Raw genomic sequence first — 20086 nt, 5'->3', positions numbered from 1 at the left:
AAAAAACCCTTTATGAGGCTAGCTGGTTTGATTCATGTATCACTAGATTGCTTGAATTTCATCAAGGCAGAACTTCTTTGTCATCCAATCACTTTGTCCCACTATAGTGTCATAAACATAGCCAAAACTTCAACTTAAATTGACACAAGAGGAACTTATTTGCTGTCAAGCTGTAGTAGAGCCAGGACAAGCGGGAGAGCAAAAGTACTCATCGATTTCAATGTCTGGTGGCCTCAAGACAACTGCTTTTCTTTCTATTGGAGAGTGACACAATCAAGGACAAAAAAAAAATATATATATAACTAAGTACTTCTAAACGATTTCTCCTGCCCATCTTACTCTTTCCTCTGAGCTGGTTACAGAACCAGTACTAACATTTTCTTTTATGTCAGCATTGAGAGTACTTCATCTTATGCCTTCCTCTTAAGTGAACTTCATCTCATTGCCCCCATCAACTCCAAAGCTGAGAAAAAGATCTTTTGCTTACTGTACCAACAATCCTGTAACCTTAGCAGAGGACAAGCTCACAAGGTCCTGTTTGAAATATTATCTATAACAGTAATAATAAATAAGTTAAGGTAAATGTGGTCAATTTTTCTTATATACTAATCAAACATAAATGTTTGTTTTAAACCAAGAGGCTTATGGCACACTGCCATTGACCTCAATTTCATTTTTTTTAAATACATGCACTTTGGAAAAGTTGTTAAGTTCACTGTGAAGACCAGGATGTCTGTACAATAACAACACAGGGTATACATTATGCTTGCCTACAGCAGAGTGGGGGGGTGAGGCGTGTGAAATGTGTAGCACAGCTCTTCCATTTTGTTCTCCTGTATTTAGATATGCCCTTGAGATTAATTACAGAAGTCACTGGCATGTTAACACTGCTGATCCACTTGAAGAGCAGGGAGGCAGCTTAAGAGCAGGGTTTGAGGGTTACTGGCCACAGTGTTCTAAACAAGTGGCAGCAACACTAATTTGAAATGGACTGTGTGTTCCACCTTCCAGCAAGCCTGTGTCACCTCTGTTCATGTTCATTTCACCACTGCTAACTTTCCTTGCGGATTTGCTTAGTCTTGTGACCAGCTGAACATGATGATTCTGGATTGTATTTTAGGAGGTGTAGATCAGAGAACTTATTTCTACATAAAGACAGCTGTTTAAAATTAACACTTGCTACATACCAGATATACTTTATTGACATCAATACATTATTGAAATTATCTGTCCTTTCTCACTTTGTCCTTAGAGGTTCTTTCTAACCACAGCAACAATAAGCAACTGCCTACCAGGGAAACCACCAATGCAAACAAACACTTCACTACCCTAGAACACTGACTCACAGTAACCAAAAGGACTACCTAGTTACTGCCTTCAGTGCTCTGGCATTTCTGTCCCTTTTCTTCACCAAAAATACTGGGCTAGACAGTACGTATCACCTGGCAAAGAATAAGAAAATATGCTATTTCTGTCAAGTCTCCTGTATCTCAAAGCACATGCTGTGATTTTGAACAGGCGATGAAGCAGAGTAAGGCAAATGTTTCCCATAACAAGTGCCATGATGCTATCAGGGAGATATGTACAGACAGACTCTTGCATCTATAGGGTCCCACCGAAGATACCTGGGCTCCATATTCATACAGAAGCTATCAATTTCAAGAATAATGCCAATATTTTAATAGCCACATTAGCTGCAAAAACAATTAGAGCAGTTAATTTTCAAACTACATAGTAACTCAGACCTCTTCATCGCTTTCTACAGGACGTCATGTTTCCAGTAACACGATCCCCTTGGGAAAAGACAGGTTTCCATGTAAGACTCCAGCTAAAGCCGCTAAGTTCATTTTTTTTTATCTCCATTTGGAAGGCTGGTTAAAGCCCAGTCAGGAAGAGAAGAGCCAATAGCACAGCGTGGCTTCCTTAGGGGCACTGTTGTCAGGGTAAAGGCATCAGGCAGGTGCCTAGTGGGAAGGATTCTGCAGTGATCCCTGCACAGGTCATGGCACTGTCCCACAAGCTCCAGCATCCCCTTCCACATCAATCCTATACAGCAATGTGATATTTTAACTCACTGGGCAAGGCAAACACTGGCACCTACCCATCAACATGCTGCTTCATACCCAGGTCCTGTATGTGCTCTGTACTTTGCAATTTCCATTTGTCTCTGGCAGGCATACCTTACATGCCTGACAACTAGAAAACTCAAGATGATTTTTAAGTCTATTAGATTGCTCCCAACACAATCAAGCAAAGCATTCAGCACTTCTCAGAATATGTGGAGGTCGATATTTAGACTGTCAGCCTTCTACATGTTTTGGGTTGAGAATAAGGAGAACATCTCTTAATATTAGCTAAAATAGTAAACCTGACACTAAGTTGAATAAATTTTTGCTAGCCTAAATTCACTGAATAATTAGGACTAAACTCAGGCAAAAGAACAGCTTTCAGAAGATTAAAATAATATACAGTTTCAACAAAAGACTACAGGTCTATCTTTTTAAGTGTTTATCTATGGGTCTGCAAGTCCTGAGAAATCTGCTGTATGCACTCAAACAGCATGTCAGAGAAATCCTGCCTGCTGTTCTGGTGCTACACCAAAACCCTTTAAAGGATAATGAAGACAGCATCACATTTCATAAGAGATTTCCTGAATGCCTGCTGAGCTGACCTTGTTTACAAGTACTCACTGAAACGATTAATTGCTCGTACTTTCCACTCCACACTGCTATGGCTCAGAGTCTTCTGCCTATACTATCCATATGGACATGAGCCAGAAAGAAACTTTCTATGTAATTATCCAATTATTATTAATGCTAGCATTTAACAAAAAATGCCAGCTGGCATACACAACAATCACTTCACTTCTATTCTGAAAGAACTAAAAAAGGCATTTGTTTTCTTATTAATAGCTATAAAATACAGACAAAGTTAAACAGTTTTGTTTTGTTTTAGACTACAGGATCAGAAGGGTGAAGAGAACACAGTGGTGAAGGACTGGGAGTCAGGAAACAACTTTAATTCAGAGACTGCAATAAAATTACCGTGTCATTGAGCCAATCAGTTCACGTCTGTGCTACAGGTTTCCATTTGTAAATGAATATTTCTCATTCTCTGCCTTTATTTCTTAATTTTACTATCTGTTCTTTGGTAGTAGGAATCTCTTGTAACATATTAATAAAGCAGAACAGGGTCCTGACTGATTACAGCCTATTTATTTTTTTTCTTTGTACTGTTCAACACAAAGGTGATTTTGATATCACAAAGATACAATTTCTTCTGAACCCAGCAAAAACTGACTGCTCCAGCTGGTCCAGAGAAACCAGCAGATACAATAATGCAACAATATAGCTTGAAATAGTCCAAATGCAGTCACTAGAACCTAGATAAAAACCTACTATACCCTGAAATTTAGAGCAAGGTGTTACTCTTCAGTGCTTTATTGACATTAGCTAACCAGTGCGCAGAGCCCCCACAACTTAAAGGGAGAAACTTTGTTCTAATGATTAGTTTAGGATGGGGTTATCAGTCCCACACCTCCCTCTCAAATCCATCACAGATTTGCCGTATGAGATTGTACTGATGCTGCTCTGTGCCCCAGTTTTACAGCATGGGAATAATCCATATGTAGCTACTAAGAGTTGTTTTCAATTTTAACTCACATCTGTGCCAGGAATTTAAAAAGACAGTTTACCAAAATTTGCCTCAGTCCTCACTCCAAATACACATAGTACCTTCATGGCTATCCATTTCAGCTCCATTACAATAGCAAGAAGTAAACAGGAGCTCTTAACTGGTTTTTGAAGTTGCACTATACTGCTACTGATGTATTTATGACATCACTTACTGCAGTAACAAGAGCAGCAAGCACCCGCTAGGCTGGGTAGGTCCTGACAATGGAACTTTACAAAACCGTTGATGTGTTGTGTGAATTGATCTTGATCTTCAGAGGATCCCAGTGACATCCCTGGCACACTTAGCATACAAAGCACTTCAAGCTAAAACGAAGCAGAGGTGTATCTCATGTCATTCATGCTAATGTTTAGCACTTTCCCCTAATTGAGAGGATATAGCAGTTAGAGGAAAGCTGAAAACACAAATAACACAACTGTGCTAGCAGGGTTCATCAGTAGGACAGCCAGCATTCAATCAGCTTTGCTCTCCCTAGCAGGTCTCATGGAACACATTGTGGGGATTACTGTTGACTGTTCATGGGGGCAGCAGGATAACATAACATAGCAATTCATGGTCTAACAAAGATCTGGAAAAGCAGCCAAATGGACAGCACTCATTTTGCAAGGCATCATGGGAACCCTGTTCACCTGAACTTTTGCAAAGCTGACCACATCCTAGCTATGACTTTTTTAAACTTAACTAGACATCACTTGTGATGTCTGTGACAAACAGCAGGAAACAGCAAATGTGTTCTCCTGTGGCTGGAGCTGAGTAATACTGCTCAAGCACAGCTTCCCAGCCAAGCAGGCATAGGACACGCAACAGTAAATTGCAGCAGCACAAGTAAAAATTCTGCCTATATACTCCCAACCATGGATAGGTTACAGGTGCGATCCACTGGCAAACAGGCAACTGACATAAGAGCTTGAACAGACTGATCTCCAAAAGACACTGCAGTTGCACTCCAACAAAGTGTTTTTCATCAGAATATGCTGCCAGTTTGTCTATCCAGCTGCTAAGGAGCATGACCTTTCAAAATTCACAGCCCCCAAGACAGCTGTGCTATATGGACTTGCTCAAGATCAATCCTTCCCAATACTCCTGGCTCTGCACTAGCCTCTGCAGGGCTCTCACGGCTGATCTCCTCGCAGCCCCCAGACTGGCAGGGAAGACCTGTTGCCAGGCTCCAGCTCCTGACCCACAGTCTGCAAAAGCAGGGCAGGACAGGGGAGATCTCAAACCACAGTAGCCAGCTACTCTTCTGCACCCCTCCCAGAATACAGAGCCAAACAGTCTCATTTTCCTAAACACTAAGCCATCTAAATTTAAAGATTATTTGAAACCTATATAGACTTGACAGTGGTGCATAGCTGTGCTGTCTGAAAAGTGTCCCAGCACTATCCCTGAAATCTAATTTCAAGGAACGGTTTATATTATGTAATAAGCAGGGCCAGAGGCTCAGGATTAACATTTGTGCAGTGTAACAGCATTTCAGGTGAGTTCCTTTACAGTAGGCCAAACCTGCTCAGATCCAAAAATATGATGACTAAAATCTCATTAAATGATTGCTGGGAGATTCATGAGCTGGAATAGTTTGGGATTTTTGCTCCAGATGGTTTGTGTTCTAGTATGTATTAAAATTCTAGGGTTTATGGAGTTAAAAAGGGGAAGGAAAACTACTTGTCCAGGACCCTCTCCCACCAAAATGGTCATTGGTAGTTCAAGGAATCTTTTTCCAAACATAGTATCAGCTGCCCACTTCAAAGCCTGCTTTTCTTTCATTAAGTTTTGAACACTTTCCAGACTGATTTTCTCTGTTCCTTTAACAGCAGGGAAACAAGCAGGAAGAGCCCACAGCATCATTACACTGGAGCACAAGTCTGAACACCAGTGGAAAGCATTTAAGGTATACAAGCAGCACATTCATTTTAGATTAAAACAGCCAGCTGTTTTACCCCAACTATGGAAAAAACATCACAAAGAATACCAGCTTCAGAAAGAAATCTTCTAATCCAGTAACATAGACTAACTATAGTAAATCAACTCGAGAGTAAAAGGATTTCACATGAAACCCAGTGTCTTCTCCAAGTTTATATAAGTGATTCTCTGTAAAGAGACTTCAGTATTCCCTTCAGAGGGGCCACATTAAAAGAAAGGCAAAGATACAAAAAGTAATTTTAACTCTGCAGGATAGCTGGTAACATCCAGCATAGTTCAAGGGAAAAATCTCAGGGCACTACATTAAGCAAATAAACACTGTATTTCTCTGGAGTGTAAAACAAGGGAGTAGAGGGAGGAGTTTGGAAAAAAAACAAGGTAAAATTGAGTTACATACTATATAGTGACATTACCCAGAAATACTTTTTTTTCTACTGCTGCAAAGCATTAACAGCAGCAGAGAGAAGAGCAATGTATCAGAAGCAATTTTTGATTTTTTTTTTTCTCCTGTTGGCAAAAAATGTGTCTTAAGTACGTAAGCATGAAACACATTCATCTTCTATAAAAGTATTGTAAATAAACTGAACAGTTTGCCCATGAATCAAATCAGTACTAGAGTAATTTGTGGAATAAAACAAAAAGCTATCTCTCAGCAACACAAAAAGGCTTTGAGCTCTTTCCCCATAAACCAAGCTCTTACTAGCTTCCTTTTCCTTTTGGGCTATCTGTGCAGTTACAAAGATTTCACTTAGAGTTCTAGATTCACCTAGCTAATTAAGTGCATAAATCCTAGAGAGATGTTGCTTTTCCAAGTCAGTGTGTTTACCACCAGAATGTTGGTAAGATCAACAGCAGCAAGATCCATATGATATGTGCATAATTACATTAGTGAATTCAGAACTAGATCAAATCCACCCACTCAACACAGAATTCATGGTTAGCTGTCTGCCCCCTCCTTCGTATGCTGTCCATTTGGAATACACAAACTTTGCATTCTTAGAGAAGAGCTCTCACATCTGGTACTAGGCACATAATGTAATACATCTGAAAGATATTCCCTACTGATTTGTCACCAGAAGCAAGGGCTACTACTAGCTTAATCCTCAATCTGTTTGCTGCTGCTTCCCCAAAACAAGTGTTATGAACTAGGCATTCTTGTAGACATCTCCTCATCTTTATATTATGCAACCTGAATTTTAGTTAAATGTTGCTTTCTCCTGTGGACTATAAACACAAATCTCTAGACCCAGAGTAACATCCTTCATCCCTTTTAAGATAGAGAAGTGGTCACAACAGCCTTGTTCCCTACTTACTGGACCATTAACCTCCAAATATAATCAGCACACACAAAAGGAAAACAAACCTCTCCAACCATCAAGTGGGAAGATCAGAGAGCAAAACAGACATCATAGTGCCCTGTAGCACAACTCATTTCTAGTCTAAACTGGCTTTTGAATGGTTGGCTTTACAAATTCACTCATGATCTTTTAACATTGCTCTGCACATTTAACTTCCATTTTTAGACCAGTTAGCTGAATTCTTTTCTTTCTCAGTAAGCTTCTATATGTTAGAACATCAAGTGGACACCCTTATCAAATTATAACTTTGTACAAACACTGTTAGCTACCCTTTCAGCATACAGAAGAATTATTAATTCTTACGCCTGTGCACCTTTGAGAAGGCAAAGATCCACTATGACATCCAGCTACAGCATAGGTATCCTTTGCTATTTCTTGGTTCACGCTAATGTTAGCGCCTACCTAGGAAGAAACATCAGAATTTACATGAATCCAAACCAAAATTTTTCATACCATAATTTATACCATACTTTTGGCATGACTTTCTGCCATGGAAAAAAGTCACACCAATCCCACACAATCTTTGTGCCTAAACTGCTGAAACACATTAGCCTTAAGCAATGCAATTTAAATTATTTTTTTTTCAAATGCCCCAATTAATTTCAGTAGAAAAAACACTTCAGAATTTGAGGTCAATTTGTGTTTTGAATTAAAAAAGCAAACCAATAAGTTACTTTCCTGGAGTTGCTCTTTAAGAACCGCATTAATTGTTTCAGAACTTGTTTGAAACATCACGTGGCCAAGACGCCTGTATATAAACTCACTGCAGTTTATATACAATCGCACATGTAACCCATGTGCATGAATAAATTCAGTCTCACCAGCATCTAAGTCTTTTCTACATAGGAAATTATAGCAAGTTTCTCTGTTTCTTTCCCATTATGTTTATGCAGTTTCATATAGGCAAACATAATGAAACTCTACCATGAGCTGAGATGACTGGAAGCTACAGAGTATCATCTGTGAAGCACCAAGCTCAAGCAAGAAAACCCTGCTGAGAAGCGAAGTAGAGCAGCTCAGGTTCACTGCTGTGAAAACAGAGTCCCACAGCTTTTGGCTGCTTCAACAGGCACAGATAAAGAGTGTGCCTTAGGAAAACAGACATTGTCTCAGTAATCTCAACAGAATAAGCCATATTCTATTGTACAAACATTTAGAACCTTACATCACTCAAGTTCTAGTTTTGCTTCATGCTGCAAAAACCCAGGCAGCCTTGTCAAATACAGCATACAGAATAAGTTTCAAAAAAACCCCTAAGTCCATGCTTTTATTGATAATTACTAGCTGTTGCCAGAGATCTGTTTTTAAGTGGGTACATAGTTACTCCCCTTGATAAGCTGGAGTGCAAAATCCTCATTTAAAAATACTAGTTTACTCATTAGTGTTTCTGTGAATGTTGTGTTGGAGTAGAGACATGTTGAATGCTTTCTTCAGCACAAAAAGCCAGAATAATGGCATTGAAATGTACCACATCTTACTGTATCAATAGTAAGAGAATACTTCCACCTTGAAAATATCAAAACATTACACATGGTCCCAATAATATCAACTATCAAAAGCATAAATGCTTAGAAGGCTCAAATGGCTAAAAAGCTTCCAGCAGAAATAACTCATCATACTGGAATTTGTATTTCAAGTGTCTCCCAAAAAGCTCAACCAATCCTGCACAGAGCTGTTGCAGAAGACTTACTGTGGTTTAATTACAAAGATTAGAGTCAAAATAAGTTTGACTTTTCAGTGTGGATGAAAAAGGTATATCACTTCCTCTTATGCAAGAAAATGCCTAAATTGAGTGCTCAGAGAACAGTTCCACTTGCCTGTTTATAGTACAATCCAATGTAACCTCGCATTCCTACTTGCTTTCAACTGTGCAACAGAGATTTGAGAATTGAATGTTATCACAGATAGCCATCAGCTAAGCAAATGAAAGTCTGGAATTCTGTAGCAAATTAGGACTTCATGTACTAACATTGCTAAAGGTCTTTGAAGCATTAACGCAACATCCCAGGGGAACCATTATTTCCAAAGCAGCAAGCCATCAGAGAGACATAGTACAAAAAAAAAAGAAGTTAAGCACCTTGTCCAAGATCACATACTGGGTTTTCCAAGACACTGTACAGACTAACACTTCTTATTCCAAAAATTCAGTCCTGTTTAAATGCAGGAATAAGTAGATGGTCTATAAACATAAGAGGAAAGCAGTTTTGTCTTCTGTGTATCTAACATTAAAACAAATATTAATAATCCCACTAGTAACAAGAACAGGAGACTAGATATGTACTAGAGGCCAACAGCAACTTCCCCCTGACTCCTTTACAGATACCTACAAATATGCAAAGCATTGAATACCTTAAAATTTTAAGGAACAAAAGGAGTCCTATGGCTCTCAGTAAAGCAAGCATTTCTGGCAGCTTCAGAGGGAGATGGAAGGAAGAAACATTTCTCATTGAATCACTTCAGGCACAAATACCATAAGCTGCTGAGAGGTAGCCCCCTCCCTCCAACAAATGAAAATACCTCAGCAGACTTGTGTTTAGGGTATGAGACTAAACTATAACATGTATTTTGGAATAATTTTGTGGGAATTTTGGGAAATTTGGAATAATACTGTGGGAATTAAACCCTGCCCTAACATAGCAACCCTAAGTGTCAATGACAACATGTGATCTCCAACAGGAACTTTTGTTTTATTCCCAAAACTAACTGCTTAGCCTGCACTCCTTCAAAAATCCAATACTCAAAAGCTAAAGAAAACATGAGTATTAAGCTCTAATAAGACATTACTTAGTAAATCTTAATTAACTATTTGAATTATAAGCCTACACTTAGTGTGAATTGTTAATTTAGAACAAACTATAATTGTTATCAAAATATTACGATGAACACTTCAGTGATTAGAAGTGGAAGCAGATACTTTATAAAGAATTCCAATTCCACTGAGCAACTGCAAATTCACAGCAACTGTAAAAATTACTGGATTTGAAAAAGTCTACAAGGTCATACAAGACAGCTATCTTTATACCCAACAGAAAAAAATGGGGGTGTGGAAAGCATTCTTTTTGCACTATTCCATATTCAGAAAGACATAACCACGGTTAAAAGCTTTAGTGGTTTATGGCATTTCAAAGTAAAGAACAGTGACAATCCAGCACAGTCTAAAGGACAGGACCTGAGCCAGGAGTCCACTTCTATTTCTGGCTCTGCCACTGGTGGGCTGTGTGACCTTCAGTGGAAAGCTACACCTCTCTCCCTTCAACTGCTCCTGGTCCACAGGGAGAGAACTGCCTTTTGCTCTTCCCCCAAGCCACTAACAAGAGCAGGCTTCACTTAGGGGCAGTCAGCACTGCTGTACAGTATAAAATAGCAAGGGTAGAACAAAGGTAAGCCACAGGCCTCTAGTTTTGTGTTGGAAGCATGCAGCTCTCTCCTTCAGCTAAGAGTCATTGATGTCTCACTGGTTTTATTCTCTGAAGACAGTAACAAGAAACTAGTCTTCTGACTTACCTACCCGTTCCTTTCCTTCTCAGCCGAATACACTTGCTACAATAAACTGTAATTAGTTCTTCATTTATCAGTTTTGGTAAGTGAAATCATCTAGTTTTGAACTGCTAAACCCCCAAAGAACAAGGTCCATTCCTTCCCATGTCACCAGCAGTAACATTTCGTAAATTCAATTTACATGACCAAGCTCAGAGCCTGCATAACTTAATAGTTCAGTTTAGCCTGTCAATTTTAAACAATAAACAAATAATCACAGATAAGATATTAATTTGGTATGGAAAGAGATGGTCACACCTACCATTATACTAGCCATAAAAATTATAGCTTAACGCGATTTAGTTTTCAAGTTAGGTTATTTTACCTTTAAATGAATGAAAAGTAGGCTTGTTATACTTGGACCCACACTGAACCACAAAAACCCCATCATATTTCTTGTCATCAGACTGCTATTGAGTCATGAAACATTGTAAATGACCTTCAGCAGTGATTACCATAACAATTGTACTTCATTACGATCATAAATGAGAACACACCCAAAGCTTTTTTCACTATTTTGCATTTTAGCAAAGTAGAAAAGAAAGCTTAAAGAATGGGATTTGAATTTCCCTCTCCCCTTTCCTTCAGAATGTATCACTGTTAGCTTCCCAAGAACAGCACATCCAGGAGATACTTCAGCCATACTATTATGGCACATAGCTGCCTCATTGACAAACACAAGGTAAACATGAAGTGCTCTGCATCAGAGCAGCTGTATTTTCATAGAAAATAAGCATGGCAAAAAGAATTATAACTCACAATTTTATAAGTATTTTCTATAACACTGAAGCATAGCATACAGTGACCAGTGTTCTTTGTATGATCAACTTGAAATTGTTGCTTTAAATGAAGCAGTTATTATTTTGTGTCTTTATGCTCTTCTGGATATGTGGGATGCAAACAAAAAAAAAGATACAATGGAATTTCAGCCAGTGTGCCCATTAAACATAGCTAGTAATTAAATCAGCCCAGTAACAAATTTTTACAACCTTTTAATCATACCACCCTGAAAATGTACACCTGTGAATTTGGAGCCTATTCTGAGAACAACTGCATTCATCTTTGAATAATGGTAAGAGTTTCTCATAGCCTACTTAATTTGTTTTAGAAGTACTTGTATTAAGATTGTCTAACAAATCTCTTGTTAAATCCTCTCTACCATGTTTGACCATAATATTGGTTTCAAACTCCCCTTGGCGTTTCACTTCCACTGCAATTAGCTCATCCCTCTGATATTCTCCTCCCCCACAATAACAAATTTCAGAATTCTGCTTCTATCTCCAGGACCAATCTCCCATCATGATTTTTTTCCATTATAGCACACCTTTAGTTACTGTACCATGCTGCCTCTGCCCCTTAGACATAAAAGGGTCTCTGGAAGTTCTGTACCTTTTCTACTAGTCTGATGTTACTCAACACTTCTTGAATCTATTGATTCCTAGTCCACAATCATTATTTTACTTACCAGCTGTTGCCAAACTCAAGCTGACATCCATATTCTCTTCATAATCTATCAATACTTCCAGCCTCTCTGAACTTCTCACTCAACTGCCTTTGTCTTCTTTTGAGTAACAGGCTTTTGCAGCTTCAAGAGCAGAATATATCAGATGCCTTTAACTTATTTAAAAACCTAAACCACTTTGTTGTCTGTACAGGTGTCCCTTTCAGATTAATTTCTACCATTATGCCTAGCTTTATGTGCAACAAAGTGTTACAGTTTCTTCTCCTAAACATCTAGCTTGAGCTGAAAAATTAAAAATATATCCTCTTAAAATGAGAAAAATCTCAAAATACAGACTAAAATCGTTCTATATCTCAACATAAATTGGGTATTAAGATCTGGGATTTTGCTCAAGGAATCCAGTCACAGTCTAAATATGGAGGGCTTTTCTTACTAGCATTTAGTTCCATTTCATGCCATCAGGACTATTCTCTACTATTGAGAAATAGTATTGAATTATATTTACTCAATGCCAGTTGGCAAAGACAAGAATCTTGGATACACCTGGCTAACGAAAGAGAGAATGAGAGCTGCAATATTAACTGATACAGAGTTCCCTTCTCCTCTTATGTGGTAAAAATCTAGATTTTTCTATGCAGCTACCCACTGAAGTAATTTTCAAGTCACGTATATATTTAATATTACTTCTCGACCAAAACTGATATTAAGAATAAAATTCAAATTAAATTAGCATTAATTTACTAATTAAAAATAATTTCCATGACAAGCAATCTATATTTAACATCATGCCTTTCTACAAAGACAGAAATAATATTTGCTACGTTATTATATACTACCAGAGCCTAAAAAGTGTCCTAAGGTTTTATATTTTAGCATGTAAGCCTGATTTGAAATCTTTGATTTTTGGAATAAATTCTGAAGTTGACAATCTACACATGTCTTATATTCCTCTTTTAATGGATAACTAATATGCCATCACTCAAAGTTAAAAAAATTCTCATATGAAAGCAATTTCTAGCCTGTCAATGCAAGTTGCTATGGCAACAACCACAAAGGCCTTATTTAATGAGGAAAATGGAAAAAATATCGCAAGATACTATAACGAAAAACCCTGTCCTACAAGTCGTCCTGAAAAAAAGAAACAAAAGGACTACCTCCTCTACTCCATTTAACAATATCCAGACTGGCAAAAAGGCTTTCAGCTTACCATAAAACCTTATGTCATTATGTTTTAGAAATGCTGCAACTGCTTTTCTTGTGACTTTAGTATTCTTTGGCTTACAGACAGGTAAAAGACTGGAAATGAGCTTTTAGTATCTAAGGATAATGGGTGTTATCTATGTGGAGCAGTAACAGCAGACAGAACAGAACTATAAAATATAGCAGGGGAAAAGGTAGTGAAGAAAAATATGGATTCTACCACAACAGTCTAAAAATAGATTCACCTCAAATAAGGCATGTATACTTGAAAGTTTCTACAGAACAAACAGCTCCATCTAGAGGTTAAAAAGCAAGAGATATTAAAGCAAGCTTACAGGTAAAAGGTTCTCAAGATTTCTTTAAAATACCCTCTAAAATAAAAAATTGGTTTCAAAATACATGATGTAAAATTTGCCTGATCTTTGAGAATCTAAAAGTTTCAGATTAAAAACAAACTGAAGGCAAATCTTCAAATGAAAATACCCCAAATCAAAAACTGCTCATTCAAATCTTAAGCTTCTTGTATTTCAGTGAAACTCACTGAAATCCTAGCCTCAAGGAAGTCAGTAAATTTTGCCAGTTTTCAGCGTGATCAAGATTTCACCACCACAGAACATAAATTAAAGAAGTCTGCCTCCCAGCACCACTTCAACAAAAATTTATACCCATGTTCAACACTAAGCAAATGGGTCAATAAGGAATACAATCACTAGCACATGCAACATTTTTCAGGCCCCAACCCTTCATGCCTACTTATTTTCCACTTATTTATGTAAAAGTCAGAATGCCCCTGCTAAGTTGTTACATTCTCCAGAGCAAACTATTCTGCATGTCATCTTTCAAGGCAATTCATCATAATCATACTTCATGTCTGCAAGAAAACAATTACTTCCACATTTTAGGAAAAAATCCAGGCTTTGGCACTCTGCTGAAGAAACTACACCACACTTGGGTAAGAGAGGCCAGTTCTTTTCTAGGGCAGGATGGGAAGGAACCAAGCACACAGCCGACGCTAGCAAACACTCTTCTGTGCTGCCTCTGCAGCAGTAGATACTTCGCCTCTGGCTGCCCTCCTACACCTAATTCCACAGTTCTAATGCAGTAAAGTTGTATTTGACTACCCAAAACTCTCCAAAGATCATCAGTTACCTGGCCAACTGATTTTCAGACTAGACCTTCCCTAACATGCTCTCACTTCACTAGAGAGCTTTAAGTATGTGTGGACAGTCATGCTGCCAACTCTCCTGCTTTACATCTTATTTTCTCCACTTTATACTGGTTTGGGTCACTCTTCATCTAAACTCCACACGTGCATTACAATAACACTTCAAATAGATCACCAGGACCATCCTCATAATTCCTCCCAGATTATATTTTACCTTGCAGCCTGTGTAAAAAAAAAATGAATCATTTAACAGCATTGCTTCTTGAGCCTGTACTGGATGCTTCATAGCTGTGCCTCACAATACAAGCAGTGATACAAAATAGAACAAAAAGGGTCAGAAAACAGGGAGCAAAGGACTGCTGCTGGAAAACCATTGCGTTAGAGGTCTGCCGCATTACTGCTCCAGAACAAAGGCACGCTTTGTGATTCACTCCATGCTTCTGGTAACATTGAACTGCCTCATGTTGTTTTTCCCCACATTTGTTACACTTTCCCTATTTTTATCCTCCCCTCAAACTCTTATCCCTCTTTTCTTCCATCCCATATTGCTTTTCCCATTTACCTGTTCTAGAACTATAGCATCTAGAACTATGGCATCTCTACTCACTTCATAGTTTATGGTTTTGATTTTATTTAGCATCATGAAAAGATAAACATTGTTTATGATTGACCAAAACACCCCTTCCACCTTTCCCTAAACAGTACTATCATTAACACGCCAAAAACCAGTAAAACTACTGACAAATAATTTTATTACCATTGATATGTAATTTTTTAAAGTCCAAGTGCTGCACCTCTGAAAATCAGACCTTTTGGGCCTAAAGTTTAAACTAGAAACTTACATAAGTCTGAAAATATCTGTCCAAAAGACACTGCACAAACTATTCTTGAAAGAATTCTACAAGGTAACATACTGCTCCAACATTTGAAATAGCACTTTACCAGGAACCTTTCTTGAAATATCTTGCAACATTGATTCATGTACCATATTTCTCTGAAAAGTGTTCAGTTTCTTTGAACATATGAGATCTCCAAATTTTTAAGTGTCTTACACATACAGGCTCAATTTTAAGTTCTAAATATCTAGCAAATACAAACTAGAGCTTGCATAGGAAGTCGGTGCCAGAATTTCCCACTGATTATCACAGTTTTAATACAAATCTATGTTTAGGATTACCGGTTTATATTAATTTCCCATAGCAGAAGCAAGCCTCATTTTGTTTTTATTTAATATAGCATTTTAAATAACAATTGAATCTAGAACACAGTATTATGAATTCCCAGGGAGCACGACTGAGCATTACAAAAAATGCTGTAAGCTCTGGAAAAAAACTTGAGAAACTCAAGTCTGTTTTGATCTCCTATTAACATGTACTAGCAGAGAGAAATAAGAGCCTTTCCAAGTAGCTATTCATACACAAGAGCTCCTTTTTCATGTGCAAGTTCACCAGTTTAGTGCTAAAAATAAGCTCACTACCCTTGTGATATATAAGAGCACACACAGGGAACAAGGAAAAGTGAACTGTTTCTCCTTCAGCATTCTACTCTAGGTTCTCCAGTTTAATAATCCATATCTCTACGCATACTTCAAAATTGCACTTCAGCATTGCAACATTATTCCTAAATCAGAGGAAAATTTATTTCCAGCATGAAATGAAGCAGCAGCAACTCAAAACAACTTATTATTTGTTCTGAATATCAAATACAATGCACATCAAAAGCTTCAACAACTTTTTTCTTTGGTGTCAATCCCACTTGCTGACCCTATTTAAAATTGTGTAACAATGAAAAATAAAAACTGATTTCCTTTTCGAATAGTCTGCATGCCAACACATCTCTGCAAACAAGCCGAGTCTTGATAGTGTAATTTTGCAGCTCTATTGCAAGATCCCCTATTATGCACAAACTATCTGGTGTTGCGAGTAAATGTAGCTTCCTTTAAATCCCATTGACATAACAGGAAAGGGAAAAGGGTGGATGAAAACACCGCATTCTGCAGCAATCCTAGTTCATGCAAACGCAAGAAGTATCAGCTGCTAAGCTATGCTTTGACTTCAACCTGCTTAATGAAAATAAATCAACTGACTAGAAATTTTCAAGTGAAAAAGTACTCCAACAAACAGAAACCAAATCCTGATTTCTCAGTTGTCCATTTTCAGTGCTCTAAATTAACTAGAGATGGCACCAAGATAACTAAATTTTAAAGATATTTACATCAGGCTATGAACAAAGGTCTTAAAGAAAATGAGTATAAACTTAACCTAAGAGAACAACTGCTATTTCTCTGGCTTTGTAAATGTTTTGCAGCCCAAGATAAGCAATCTAACTTTGAGCTCCACACCAAGAAAATGGCTACAAATACTTCTGTCACATTAGATAATCATATATAAATCTCTTTACCTGAAAGTGTAACACATATTTTCTCTGCAGAAAGCCAACTTCACTTAATCTAAGTTCAGTTCTGAAGCAATTCCCTTATCAGAAAGTGCTGGCAGAATTTGCACTAATAGTTGCCCATCCATAATAAAGCTTACAAAGGAAACTTTTACAATCATTCATTCTTTGTTGAGAGCGCAAACCATTGAAGGATTTTTTAAAACTCTCAACAATCTCCCTCTATACGCTTGCAAAAAACGATAGTTGGAAGCAACTGAATCGGGCTTTGTGTTTTTTTCCAGGCATCGTTTCCTCAGAGTGATAGCTTCAAGCTTTTGGAAACTGGCAATTTAATAAAGAAAATAATTACCAATTCTTTTAAAGACATCAAAATACTTCAGAATATATTTCCAGATGGTAGAGAACACTGACATTTGCTGAAATGCGTATTTATGTCTTTTTTAAAAAAAAGCGGGGGAAAAAAATCATATTTAAACTCAGTTTAAATTGATTTAAGTACATGCTGAGCAAGCATTTTGATAAATTCTTCAGTGTTTCGTAACAGAGAAGTTTTGAAGAATTAAACCCCAGGTCTTTGCTCACATGTAGGAATAAAGGCTTTTTCTTCATTTCACAAGAGAAGAGTACGTTAGGGAAACACACTGACAAATTGTGCGACACTAGAAGTTAAAACCGGCTAATGATACACACTATTTTTAAAGCTTAAAGACTTTTTTACTGCTCAAAAAAGAAGGCATCTCCTCAACTCCACAAAACTAAAACTGATTATTTAAAGTACTGTACACTACTGATATATGAATCTACTAGTCACTTTGTATCAAAAACATTTCTGTAAATTACTTTAGTAAGACTAAAAAGCCACAAAAATACTTACATTGCATTTACTTTATCTTCTGGGCCCTGAACTTGGCCCGTTACAGTTCCTTGACTGGTATTTTTAACCCAGCCAACCACTCCTAATTTCCTAGCTTCCTCTTCTGTGTACTGATTGGAAAAAATAATGAAAAATCAGTGTTAACACATACACAACATGTACACCACTTAAAACCCCACTTTCATTTTCATAGGTTTAAGACCTACGCTTAAGAAAAATATCCATGGATGCTGCTCATACTCAGACATTAAGATGTTTCTGCCAGCTCTGAAGTTGCAGCAGAAGCACCCATTTTTTGAATAAGAATGACATTTCACATATACGTAATAAATGCACAAATTAATTACCACTTTCATATTATATATGCTTATTATATACTGCTTATTAGCTCAGGACTGGCACTCTGGCGTATGTTCACATGGCTCCAGGTCAGCTCCAAGTAAGGTAGAACAAACTTGCACCTGCCCACCGCATCATGTGTGGACATACGCTTTCCACCTGATAGTGCAAAATTGAAATAGATAGAGGCTTACAATATAGTATGTCTTGAATGTAATTATTCTATTTCATCATACATATAAACAATGCATAAAAAATTTTAAGTCTAATATTAAGCATGGTACACTAGTTTCAGACAAATAATTGTTGTTCTCTCTTGTTTCTTGGGTTTCTGTGAACTGCACGTGCTGCATGTTCAGAGCTTGTGGAGATATTTGGTTGTGACATGAGCCACAGACTGTGTGTTTGTAGCACATTGTTACAGTAAGTTTCCTTAAATACAGGTACCGTAATTGCCATTAAAAGAATGACACTGGAACACACTGTTTCAGAAGCCAGTATCAAGAAACTTCAGATGTAACCATTTAAAGTTTAACATGTTATAATGCTCTTGTGGCTGTTTTATCACAAGTAATCCAAACAATCTTTAGAAGCTATACAAACAGGCAACACACATTAGTAAACTTTTTAAAATCCACTTTAATACAACCTTAATGTAAAACAAGTATTTTTTTCCTTTAAAATTCACTTGCAATATGTAACCATCTAACCTAGAACTCAAAATTCAGGCTGGATATGTTTATACCCTGCCGACCCGTTGCCATATTTTTAGCACTGGAAATACTATCCTGTAAAGGAGAACTGGTAAACCAGTCATTGCCTTACCATTCTGAAACAAACACCTAGAAAAGAAAGAAAAAAAAAAATCCATTGAAGTAACATGAAATAATACCAGTTCAAGGAATTTCACTTTAATATAAAGTTACCAGAAATTGCACACAAGTCATCTATGGCCTTTTCTTACAGAAGTTTCAGCGAGCGGTTGTGAAATTTTAACACCGGGCAAACTCCACAGAATTTGGGTACGAGCCGGCCTCCAGCCTTCCCCTCGGCAAACCGCTCTCATTAGCGCGGTCAGCGCACAGAGTTTCCCTCACCGGAGGCGCCGCAGTGCGGGACCCGCCTCTGACCGAACTGTCACCTCAGGGTTTTGCCGCCAAATCGCCGGGGCGGAGGAGTGGGGGGGGGGGGGGGGGCGACATTCCCACAGAACCGCGCTCATTCCCACACCACCGTGCTGACAGGACGCGACCATGAATGCAGGTAACGAAAAGCGCCTTTAACAGAACAGCCTGCGCTCCCCAGGTAACCGGGCGAGCCTTAAGGCGGGGGCATCCTCACAACTTTTTTCCCGTCGGGGACGATGGCGGTGGCGGCAGCGGCCGCCCCTGCACCCTCAGCCGCCGCCACCGCCTCGCTCGGCCCCGCGCGCATGCGCGCCCTGCCACCGCCGCGGCAGCCGCCCCGCACCCCCGAGCCCCTCCTCACCTTGCACCCGCCCGAACACTTCGTAATCCACTGATTTGAGCGCGCCGGAGGCCTTCGCTAGGGCAGACATGGCGAAGGATGAGCAGTCAGGCGCCGGGTGCTGCTCTGCAGGCCGCGGCCGAGCGGGGCGCGGACGGCAGCGCGCGAGGCTCAAGCTTCCCGCGCGAGCGGCCGCCTCACGCGGGCCTGCCGCCCCCTGCCGCCCCTCTCCCTCCGCGGGCGGGAACGCGGCGCTGAGGGGAGGCACCGCCCGCCACCGCCGCGTTGGGTGTGGGGTGCGCAGCGGCCGGCCGCGTGTCGTGAGGTACGAATTCAAGGTGTTACTCCCTCATATTTGAGACTAGGAACAATGTTAAGAGAATAAATGGCCGACCGAGACTGTCTTCTCTTTGAGGGCTGGTGCAGTAAGGCGCAGGTGCCCAGCTGGGCTTCCCACCTCAAGCATCCACCACACAGGTAACCAGCCTTTCTCAGGGATTCACAGGAATCATTGAAACAAAGTATTTTCCTGACATGGTATGAGGCAACTGATAAGGTGGAAAGTTGAGTAGTTGAAAGCTAAAACAACAAAAAACCCCTCAACTTTATCTTGGGCATCCTTCTCTGGCAAGGCTCCATGACTGATTTTTCCTCACACCTTGACATTATTTAAG

At 38.9% G+C, this 20086-nt stretch overlaps 1 protein-coding gene across 3 annotated transcripts in view; it reads right to left on the bottom strand.

The window, feature by feature from the left end:
- The window catches only part of ACYP2 (acylphosphatase 2), a 42298-nt gene extending 22653 nt beyond the window's left edge, over window positions 1-19645 (bottom strand). Inside the window, exons 1-3 of one of the 3 annotated variants that reach the window (XM_037405928.1) lie at window positions 19434-19645; window positions 18771-18787; window positions 17607-17716 (exon numbers count right to left, since the gene is read on the bottom strand). In XM_037405928.1, coding sequence (XP_037261825.1) covers window positions 17607-17716; window positions 18771-18787; window positions 19434-19503 — 197 coding nt within the window. In that variant the 5' untranslated portion in view covers window positions 19504-19645. Of the gene's footprint in view, window positions 1-17606; window positions 17717-18770; window positions 18788-18909; window positions 19339-19433 lie in introns of those variants that run through there. The other 2 variants (XM_037405930.1, XM_037405929.1) reach the window with 2 other exon arrangements.
- Between the last annotated feature and the right edge of the window lie 441 nt (window positions 19646-20086).

The sequence above is a fragment of the Falco rusticolus genome, chromosome 12 (genome assembly GCF_015220075.1).
Source record: "Falco rusticolus isolate bFalRus1 chromosome 12, bFalRus1.pri, whole genome shotgun sequence".
NCBI classification, from domain to species: domain Eukaryota; kingdom Metazoa; phylum Chordata; class Aves; order Falconiformes; family Falconidae; genus Falco; species Falco rusticolus.
This window is presented reverse-complemented; position numbering and strand designations above follow the sequence as displayed.